Source organism: Athene cunicularia (assembly GCF_003259725.1).
Source record: "Athene cunicularia isolate RWA chromosome 6 unlocalized genomic scaffold, athCun1 chr6_part1, whole genome shotgun sequence".
NCBI lineage: Eukaryota > Metazoa > Chordata > Aves > Strigiformes > Strigidae > Athene > Athene cunicularia.
The window spans coordinates 25,823,949-25,835,102 of record NW_020799105.1 but is presented as its reverse complement, the minus strand read 5'-3'; the positions used below and the strand labels follow the sequence as shown (position 1 = coordinate 25,835,102).

General features: G+C 46.8%; 1 protein-coding gene across 1 annotated transcript in view; it reads left to right on the top strand.

Moving 5' to 3' along the window:
- Positions 1-879: 879 nt before the first annotated feature.
- Positions 880-11,154, top strand: part of TCERG1L (transcription elongation regulator 1 like) — a gene marked incomplete at its 5' end in the record, with an annotated part of 91,039 nt that continues 80,764 nt past the window's right edge. The window contains 2 exons of the mRNA XM_026851568.1: positions 880-1,038; positions 1,821-2,001. Coding sequence (XP_026707369.1) covers positions 880-1,038; positions 1,821-2,001 — 340 coding nt within the window. The remainder of the gene's footprint in view (positions 1,039-1,820; positions 2,002-11,154) is intronic.

Sequence of the window (11,154 nt, the reverse complement as noted above, 5' to 3'; positions counted from 1 at the left end):
TACTTTTTTTTTTTTTTTTTTTTTTTAATATGCATAAAGACGAAAGTTTTGAGCCGTGTCAGTTGAACCAGTCTGTCTCGTCAGTGATGAATATTTCAATTATTAATTGCTGTCGCAAGGCTGCTCGAAATAGCAAATGGTTTTCGGCTGGAGCGTTTGTCCCGTTAACAGCTGAGACATCGGAAGCTGCGCTCATAGTTTTGCCTCGTCTTTATATATGTATATATATATATTTTTTTTTTTTTTACAAGAAAGAAGTAAAAATAAAAGAGGGATGCGGGCGCTGTAGTATCCACTCAATTGCATGTGAAGATTTCCAGCCTTTTCGAGCACGAGCGTCTCTTGTGGTTTGGGAGCAGAGAGAGTGGGAGGGAGAAAATCGGTAGTGCTGGGTCTAATGAAACAGTAACATCAATTATTCCCCAGTGTGAGACCACTTAAATAAACTGCAGAGGTGGTTTTACCGTGGGAACCTATTTGACAAACGAGCTTAAGTTAAAATACGTTTCCAGCATTTGCTTTCGTTCTTGTTTGCCTGGTGACAAATTTTTAAAAAACACTTTCTATTGATGTTGTTGTTTTGTCTGTGAGATTCCGCTTGAGCGGAGGAAAACCAAGCTTCCCGGCGGCCAGCAGCCATTAGCCCAGGGCTGCTTTTACTGCCAGGCTACCGGTTTGTGGCTTTCTAAAGCAGTTTGTAGCGTCGGTGCCGTGTCGCTCGCTAAAGAAACGCAAATGGTTGTCGGGCTGAAGAGACGCGTTTGAAATTTTCTGTGCTCATCTTTTATGCGGTTAGGAGATCATGAAAAGCATTGCTTTCCTCCGGATAAAATCCTTTTGTTAACTTTTCTTCTTTTTTTTTTTTTTTTTTTTTTTCCCCCACCCCCAAAGTGGATATTTGGAGCTCATTCTCCGGTCATCGGATTTTCACCATCCTCGAGCGTGGAGTTCGTCCCTGTTTTCCCACCTGTGTACGCATCTACGGTCCCGCCTCATGCTGGGAAAAACTGGATCGATAAAAGGCTACCCAGCTGCAAAGTAAGTCTGATCTTGGTATGTCGAAGTATTTTTTAAGGCTCAAGTGTGTAAAGTGTGTAAGCTGACAAACGTTCTGGGCTTTATGAGTTGCGAAGGCGTGCGAAAGGTCAGCAGCTTGTCAGGCAAAACCCCGCGGAGGAGGAGGGGTGGGGAAGGGACGGTTGATGGAGGAGGCCACTCCAGCACTCGCATGTCTGTGCTTTCCTGAAGCTTTACGATGACTGAAACGTCTTTAATATTAATCTTCATTACGTTGAGTAGAAGGTTTTAATTTTACTATGGGGTGCGATCGTGGGAGTTTTCCATCTTCCCTTTCTCCTTGGGACTCGCGCCGCCCTTCCCCAGAAGGGATGCCGGGGTGTCGCGCGCGGTCCCGTGCCCCATCCCCTTACCTCCGGCTGCACGCTTACCTTGCTCGTTAATTAAAACGTGGCTTTGTGACTTTGTCCCGTTTTCCTCCCTCACGCCCATCTCCCCCATCCGGAGTGTGGCCGAGGGTTCTGAACAGCTCCGGAGTAGCTGGGGCTGGGGGACAACTGCCTTCAGCTGCTCTTTTCTTTTAGTGATGCTGCATCAGCTGATTAGTCATCTTAAAATCCAGTTAATTTGTAAACGGTCAGCTCAACCCAGCCTGCAACGCTAATGGAGCAGAAATCAGTCTGTCCCCAACTTGAGATACTACCTGTGTTGTAACATTGAGTTAAAGGTACTTCATTCTCATTTTTATTTCTGAATTTTGCATCTCAAACCTTAACATTCTTTTATTTATTTATGTCGGGCAGATCTATTTGAATAATGCATTTGCTCTGGATTCGGCGTGGATACATCCTGAGGAGTCAAGGCTCTTCCAGGGAAATGAGAAGCCCCTGTTAATGACAAATCAAGTAGCCATGGCCATAGCCAGGCCAGCTGCTGCCTCCAGGCCTCTTCCCACAGTGGTGCTGGCACCTCAGCTGATACCAGGTCAGTAGGACATAAATAATTAAGTACTTTTTTTAAAAATTATTTTGTTTAAATGCATCTCCCAGAGATGTGTAAGCCATTCTCTAAAGTAAGGGTTTCATTGCATGCAGCTGGAAATCTCTTCCTTGATCTGAACCTTGATGGCAAAGTGCGTTTCATCCTCTAAATTAGCCTTAAAGAGAGAAAAGACCACGTGTAATTATAGAAGATTGAAACAAATTATTCCGTAAGTGCTTGTTGACTTCTGGAACGAAGGGGCCAGCCGCCCCCAACAGGCTTGGTTTATTTTCAAACAGTAAGTTGCCAGCATAGCTGATGTATAGTTCTCCTGATGGTCACTAGTTCTCAGGATTTGGTGTGGTCTGTGTAGACAGCTATCGGTAGAGAGGGGTGATTGATCCACCGTCTCGTTAAGGCTCAGGCACAGCGATATTTGTGACATAAATTCCATGGCTCTGCGTACCTCAGGTATGTCACAGCTCTGAACAGAAGAGCTGAGCTTTATACTTGGAGAAGAACAGAACACGAGTCGCAGGGAAGCCGAACCTTTCCATTTTGGTCCTACAGTAGTAACTTCAAAGTAGCAGTTGTCTCATAGAAAAGGTTAAGTAGTAAGATGCCACTGTTTAAACTCCCAGCAGATATTCTTAAATTCAGAGTTAGTCCGTTCTTAGTGGCTGCTGTCGGTTGTTTCTCCCTCAGACGGAGGTGATGCCTGCTGGGTGGGCAGCAGAGCCCCTCTCCCCTTGGTCTTTGCCCTGTAAAGTGCTTCTGGTTTTGTAACCGTGTAGCACATGGGAGCTTTCCCGTGTTTTGCCAGTAATGCAGACAGTGAGTGCGCTGGAAGGGATCCGTGCTGTTTGGCTTCGTTTGCCAGGCTGATTAATTAGCGGTGAATATTGTTCCGTATTGAAACATGTTGAGCCACTCGTGTCGGTTCCATATTTTGATGTTTTTGCCAACCTTCTGCCAGCATGGCCCGATGCTCAACTGAGGCACCGGGAGCCATCCCTGTCACGGGACGCTGATGGCCCCTCCCGGGGTGCCCGGGGGGTGTTCAGTGCAGGGCGGCACAGCCCACTGTTTGTTTGTGTGTGTTTAGAATATTTCCGTATTTTAAACGAAAATGTTTTATCGCACACGGTATTTCGGGCGGAAAGCCAAGAACGTACCTGGCAGCGGGTTAGGGCAGGGCCCCCGGCAGAACAGGGCCCCTCCCAGCCCGATGCCACCTCTGTGTCCGTCAGGAGCACGGAGAGAAGGTGATTTTCTTCCCCCTGGACCATGTGGCACACACGAGCCTGTTTTCAGAGACCTTCAGGTGGGTCCAGCTCTCCTCCAGCAGCATGCTCGGCGTTGGCTGCCACCCCTTCAGACCCCCCCAAGCTCCTGAAGCCCCCCAGCGGTCTTTCTAAGTCTCCCCATCCCTCTCAAAACCTTATTTCTGGTGGATGAGATCCGAGCTGACCTGGGACCGTCCCCGGCCGTGCGGAGCCGTGCATGGCAGCATCGCTGGCGGTGGCGGGGCCCGGCAGCCCCCGGAACAAGATGCTTCTGGGAAGTGTTACGTTCGGACTTGGAAGCACTTTGTATAGAATCTTTACCCTTAGTATGAAGAGTAATAAAAATACTGACAGCAAATTGCTTAGTTAAGTGGTTTAAACTGAGAAGTTAATAAGCTTTTTGCAGGCTGCGTGGCTGGGCTCGTCCTGAAAGCCCGTCTGACGGCAGGTTTGCCTTCCACAGTTATCAGTAATGATATAATTGTTTTCTCAATGTATCAGCAATGTTACAAAGATAAAGGAATGAGGCATTGGAGTCTGGAGAATGGTAATGCACATAATTTAACAGCTGCGAGCTCCAGCTACTAGGTGTTATTTTCTGTAAGAAAAGGAAGCGGCTATTATTCTTGCGCATATTGCAAAACATGAATTTATGTACTTACCATTTTTGTGTATCTAAAGTGAGTAGTGACATTTTATTTTCCCACCTAGGAATGATAGCTTGTTTTATGTCTACTGGATACTGCATTTTTTTGTGAGGAAGGCATGGCAAGGCAGCATCTAGATATTTTTGCAGAGCAAGGATTCATGTTTCTGTCTCCCGTGCGGCGCTCTCTGCCGCGCGGATGGAGTCGGGGCTGGGTTGTGCCGAGTTCCACGTGCCCGTGTGGCATCTCTGCCTTCTGCACATCCCCGGGGGCCGAGGGAGCACCGGCAGGACCCCTCGGTGACACCTCTTAGATGAAAGCTGTAGCCCTCCAGGACATGATGTTCTGTGCTTTTTACTATGCTTGATGCTATTTTAAATGCTTGAGGGTACGTTCTTGCCGTTTGACATTCCTGGCCCTCGAGAGCATCGCCAGCAGCAGTTCCTTGCAAAGGGCCATTTTATACTGGTATGTTCCAGAAGGTTTTCTGAGGAAACCTGGGAGAAGCAGCCTTTCATCCAGCCTCCTGCGAGGGAGGGAGCAGGAGATGCAGCTGGAAGTGTGTTGCTATCTCTTCACTTCTTGAAGTTGCCCAGAAGGGCTGCGCAAGCCACTGGTGGGAGCGCACCGAGCCCGCGGCTGCACCCCCGGCAAGGGCTGGGTGGTGAGGGGAGCGAGGGAAGAGTCTCCATCGAGGGCAGAAATTCCCTGATTTTTGTTGAGATGGTGGCTTTTGACATCCGTGTTTGCCTTCTGCTTGCTGAGGGCGCCTGTGGAGCAGGAGGCTGGCGAGTCGGTGTCTCCCGTGAGCGTGTGTGCGGTCCCGCGGGCTCTCGGGGAGGCCCTGGTGTGATGTGGAACCCTACAGGGTGTGGGCGCCCCAGTAGAACCAGTAATGTGGTTGTTCCTGGGCTCCTTTCTGAGGACCATAATACTCTGCAGCTCGTTTCAGGGTATCATGCTTTGAGCAGAGCCTATGTACAGAGAGGGGAATTCTGTAGGGAGGAGTGCGTGCTTCCCATCCACGGAGTCACTGAGGTTGGAAAAGACCTCGGAGATCATCTGGTCCAACCATTAACCTCACCGTGACCCTTCTCCACACCTGAGCCAGGTCCTGGCCACAACCAGTGTGGCAAGTGCATAGAAAGGAAGGTTGCTCCGGTAAATCTTGCCAACGGCTTATTGAAAAAATACCCTCCAGAGTTTCTGGGGGTTAAAGTCGTGGGCAGTTGCTCAGAAGCAATTTGGAGGCTTGAATAACCTTGGAAATGGAGTGGGTGTAGTAGAGCAGCTTCAGCTGGGTTGTTGGGTGCACGGAGCCCGGCTGCTGCCGTCTGCAATTCTACTCGGAGCAAAGGGAAATCTGAACGTTTGAACAGCAAAGGGAAATCCGGCATCTGAACACCTGCTTCCGTTTGAAAAAGTTTGAGAGTCCTCAAATGGATTTTTTTTTTTTTTCTTTTTAAACTGCATTTTCTTACTCAAGTGAAGATGCTCAAGACCAGGGATGTCTTTGTGGAGTCTTCAGCAATAGCTGGGGTGGTGAGTGGGGAAGGCAGCGTTGTCTCCGACCCCTGCTGGCCTCAGGGGCTCCTTCAGGAGCCCCCTCGGAGCCGTGGGAGGAGACGCTGAGGAGGTAAAAGTCTTTTAACAGTCTTTAACGCTCAGAGTATTTTTTCATTTCTAACGGAGGCAGTCTAACTTGGAATGAAGACTTCTAGTGGTTTTCGGTCTTGGTTTCCTTGAAGGAAAATAGTCGTCTTAAATCAGATATTTTATTTTCTTGTGCTTTTTTTTTTTTTTTTTTTTTTTTTTTTTTTTTTTTTTTTTCTGTGTGTGGAATGATTTTCCAAGAGCAAGTATTCTCTGCCAAGTCAAAGCTTTGTTGCTGCCTCTGTGTTTCCACAGTGTCTCTGCTCAGGAGCAATCTCCTTGCTCTTTCATCCATTGGTGTTGGAATACGAAAGGCAGAATGAAGAGTTCCTGGATATTCTTTCACCAACTTGCTTTAGCATTACCGATCCTCTGTAGATTAAGATGTCCTTTTCTTTCCTTTAATCCCACCAACCTTTAAATAAGTGCGCCAGTATTTCTGATATCAGTGTAGCACCTATATGCGTATGCCCATATATGCACAGAGACAGTTTTCTAGGTACTTTCAGTTTAAATTTCAAACATTACAAATCTATAAAGAAATATGGCTGCTTTGCTTGAAATTTGGGTTCCATTTGCTTATGCTTTTTAACAGTTGTGAAATACATGACACAGGACCTCCGACCTTCTGCATTTCCTAAGCGCAAGCTTTATATTTGAAGCACGTGTGTGTATCTGTAAGTAGCCGGGTTTTGGGCCTCTCAGATTTGATTCTCTTACACTTAATGTGCGTGTGCTAGAGCTCCCTGTTTGTTAAACAAGAATAGCACTGCAGGAACCTGAATATCCCTGAAATGCCATGAAAACCCTCTTTATTTGTGGAGCGTTCAGGCACTGCAGAGACGAAGGCTTTATTAAGTCTCTGGGAGTACTTGACTTTAATCACAGCCTTACAAAGTTTTTGTTTTGTTTATTAAGTTTGTTCTTTTTTTTTTTTTTCTTTTTTTGGTGCGTTTTCTGTTATCTACCCAAATCCAAACTTCAGCCTGGTTAAGATTTTTTTTTTTTTTTCCCACTTACAGAAATAAAACTACATGTAATGTGTTTCTGGGAAAGGCTTGTAGTCCTGACCCTTCCATAATATTGTCCTACCTGGCCCCAAGACCTCATTATAAAGAAATCCAGATCTTTCAGTGATTTGCAGAGGCTGTTCTTGTTTGTGAGGAGCCAGATATTCTTATTTATTTCATAGGAGCAAAAAAGTGAGCTGTTAGCAGTGCTGTTCCTGGCAGACTCGTGCAATAGCTGGAGTTTACAAATGGAAAAGACAATAAGCTTTTTTCCCTCCCTTTGGGCTGCGGAAGATAGGGATATCAATACGTTTTCCTTTGCATTGGGATAAATATGCTGTTTAAGTCGATCCATTGCTTCGCTTTATTGATGGATACATGTGCTCCAGTGGCTCTGCAGCTGACATTTAAGACCCCGTGCGATTTAGGTAGTGGGGCCAGAGGGTTCTCGGTCGTCTGTCTTCTGCCGGTATCAGTACTGGGGCTGTAAAGGTCTCTGCTTTAGGTCTTCCGAGGATTTCTGCTTGATAAAAAGTCAAAGTTCCTTGAGAGGGGCATCGGAAGATCCCATTAAAACCATGACTGGGGCCAAGCCCTGATGTGTGGCGGCAGGGGGGGACACACACGTTAACAGGGCGTTTATAAATTGCTCTTCAGTGAAGCTTGAATTGTGTAAGAAATCCTAGAATGGTTTGGGTTGCAAAGGACCTTAAAGCCCATCTAGTCCCAACCTCCCTGCCTCAGGCAGGGACCACCAGCCCAGGTTGCTCAAAGCCCCGTCCAACCTGGCCTTGAAGCCTTCCAGGGTGACAGGAGGGGATTAACCAAGAATCAGCCATGTCTCCATCATCAAAGCTCAAGCCCATCCTTTCAAGGACCCACTTTTCTGAGGGAGAAAGTGATATTTTTGTCCCGATTTGGAGTGTCAGCAGTGCCCAAGCGGGCCTTCCCAAATGCCTGGCATCGGCCATATCCTGCGTTAGATACTCAAACATCGTGGTGTTACGTAGGGGTGGACTCATTTTAAATAACACTCTCAATTTCCTCCTTTTGTAAGTGTCTACATGCGGTGTTTCTGCTGGAGTTGTTTGCCAGGGGCTCACCAGCTTCCCACCACCAGCACTGCCCAGCCCGGCAAGCTGGCAGGAGGGTACCACAGAACCTCCTGGAACGGGTGCAGAAAAAGTGAATCTGCCTTGTTTCTGAAAAGGAAACTTATTTTTATTGGTGGATTTGTGTGTACCTTTTTTAGAGACACATTTATTCTAGGGGAAGTACCCAGCTGGAATGGCATCTCAGCCTGCTGAGGAGTATCGTTCCTGTTGACTTTGTGGCACCAGAAAACAGCTTTTAAATGGTAGAGAGCTGAGTGGAGCAAGCCAGGAGAAGAGCTCGTGCTTGATCCCAAGGGCTTGTAGTAAACAGCCTTCCCATCCTATTGATGAATAAACCAATGATAAAAGTAACTTACCTCCCTAGCTGCTATCCATTTATGGGGAATTACCTAATAATAAAAAACCCCGAATCCTAATATTGACAAAATGTCTACAGATATAAAGTTTACCCCTGAGCCACTAAACTTGGACCTCCCCCCTTTTTTTAATACCTCTTTCCACTTGGCATCTTGCAGCTGATCCTCTACCAGCCTGAGGGACAATTTATTGGGAAGGTTGAGAATTCAACCTTGAGGTTCAGGGAGCGTGTGGCGCTGCTCGGAGGGAGCCGGTGGTAGCTCCCTCGAGGGAAATCCAAATCCAACCAGCATCTCCTTGGATGCACTGAAGCCAGTATATTTATGTGTCTGTACGTAGTATAAATACTGATATTATTAAAATACTCATGCCTTCAAGTTTAACATTTTTATAATCAGTAGCCTTTTAATCCTAGCTATCATTTTTTTTTATATACGTGATCATTTTCATCAGCTCTGCAGATGATCCAACATAAAGGGGTTCCAGAAATACTGCATTTCTAACTGATGGCGGAAATACTTTTGAGAAAATGTTTTTCTCTCGGTGTCCTGCCGGGCCCCATCTGTGGGGGTTTCCCTTCCTGGCTGTGGGCACAGCGGCTCTGCCTGGGGCCCTGCCCCTCCACTGGGGAGGAACGGGGAAAACAAGCAGAAAGGGCTCATTTTCTTCTGTAAATTGTCAGGTTTTCTCATGTTGTGTGGGTTTTTCTGTTTGTTTGGTTGGTTTTACCTTGTATTTTAATGGATTTGCTGGCCAAGACAGCTTCTCTGACACTGCCACTGCTGGTGGGGGCGGGTGGTGGGAGCTGCTGGGGCAGAAACCACCCAGATATCTCGACAGAGCTTTTCCTACGGTAGCGCTCCTTTCAATGGCTTGTCTTCAGGGAGGGAGGATCCAGCAGTGACAGTTGTTTTTAGCCTGTTTCAACTAGCTTCTTTTTTTTTTTTCCTCCTCTCTGTCAAAAGACAATTATTGTTGTTTTTAATTCTGATAACAGTCTAATAAAGAACTGTCATCTCAAAGACTTTAGTTTCCAGACTCTATGGATGAAGGGAAAGGGAATAAGGGATAATAAACAGTAGTTCACTTTTTTTTTTAATTTCCTTTCTTTTGGAGCTGTTTTTTCCTACATCTTTGGTGTTAAGTATTTCACGTGTGAAGTATTTTATGAGGCTGTTGCCTTTGAGCTGAGCTGCCTGCGGTGCCGGGACAGTGGTTATGGGCTCTGTCTCCCCAGTGCGTGGGGGGCTGCAGGTGCCACGGAGCTGCCACGCCAGCTCTGCATTATGTCTCCCTCCTCTCGACCTGCCTGGCAGCAATCCTTGATCTGGGAATTTACGCTCTGACAGGCGCATCCCTTGCCGAAAGGTGCTGAGGCTTGGCAGCCCTATGCCACACGTGCTGGAGGGGGCGGCGGGATCTGGCTCCATCATCCCCCAAACCCTCTGTCCCAGGGGCTGGGCAGCATCAGCTGAGATTCAGGAAATATTTCTAAAACGACTTTGTAATCAGAAATGATGGACTCTTTTTTTTTCTTTTTTTTTTTTTTTAATAGCCGCCGGGACTGTGCAGTGCTTGGATGTGGTGAAATTGGTAACAGAGGGGCTGATCAGGAGTGGGGGTGCCTGAGGCCAGGGCAGGCAGCAGGGAAACCCCCCAAAACCAGGGATACAGGCAGTCATAGAATCATCAAATCACTGAATGGTTTGGGTTGGGAGGGACCTTAACGCCCATCTTGCCATGGGCTGGGACACCTTCCACTAGGCCTGGATGCCCAAACCCTGTCAGACCTGGCCTCGACAACCTGTCAAAGTGATCAGCTGGTTTATGACTAAAACCAAGGAGCTTGCATATTGCTTTAAAAAGAAGTGAGAACGGTACACATCCTCCCATCAGTGAGGACCTCAGCATTACTAACTTTTATTAACTCTGTGATCAAAGTATTTAACTGCTATTTAACTGAAATAGTGTTTAATTTTAGTGACTTCCATAGGATACACATTTAAGTTGAAACCCTTCAAAATATTTTTTTAATTGAAGCATACGTGGAAAGCACTTGAGATCCCTTGGGAAGCTACTCAATACTTGGTGTGACTTTTTTTTTTTTTTTTTTCCTAGTAGCATTGAGTTCTGGTGTCTTTTGTCACACCGCGCTGCCGCAGGTTGGGGTGGGAAGCAGCACTGAGACCGGAGGTTTGGTGGTTGGAAAGCTTTGATAGAAACCCGGTGCTGTGTGGGCCCGTGGGCTTGGCGTGTGCTCACCTGGGTAGAGGCAGGTCAGCACGTTGCAGTGGAAATCCATTTGTCTGATAATCGTGTCTTTTGGCTATTCCAGGCAAAAAACGAAGAGGCAGCCAGGTCGGTGTCTGTGTTGGGGTGCTTTGGTCCTCACCTGGAGGAGGGCTCCTAATGCCAAAGAGCTGTTGGGCACTTGTGGTAGCTCATGGGCTGAAAGCATAAGCAAAATTTTTTTTTTTTTTTTTTTTTTTCTCAAAGGCAAATGAAAAGTTCAAAAGGTCTTTAACCTGCTTGAAATTTTTTTTGTGGGGGTCCTCTGGGGAAGATATTTGCAACCCTTTGATAAAGATGTTTCCCCGTAGGCAAAACTGAAGACAAAACCTGAAAGTCTGTAATAATCAAGTGCAATTTAGAATTCATTGCGTTGTCTGTACAGTAAGTTTTCACAGTACCGATAAACTTTTTTTTTTATCTGAAGGGGAAGGTCTTGAATTACCCTTTCTGGGTAAGAGTCGATCTTCATATCTCACAGTGTTAGCTGTCTTGTTGAATAAAGTTATTTCTGTTCTTTCGGGTGTTTTTTCTTCAAGGAGGAAGATCTCATGGTTTCAGTTTTTAATGTGTTAGACAATGTCAGTGGGCAGAAGGCAGGTTTTGGTGTGCTCTGGTTGCAGGGGTTGTGTGTGATGGTAGAGAGGGCACCGGTGCAGACCAGGGGGAGCGGAGGAGGTTGGTGGGTTTTGGAGAGGAGGTTGAGCCCGCTCTGTGCTGGACACGAGACCCCTGGGCGGTCTCAGCAGGGTTGGGCTTTCTATGGCTGCTGGTCTCCTTCCTCCCTGGCAGACGACGG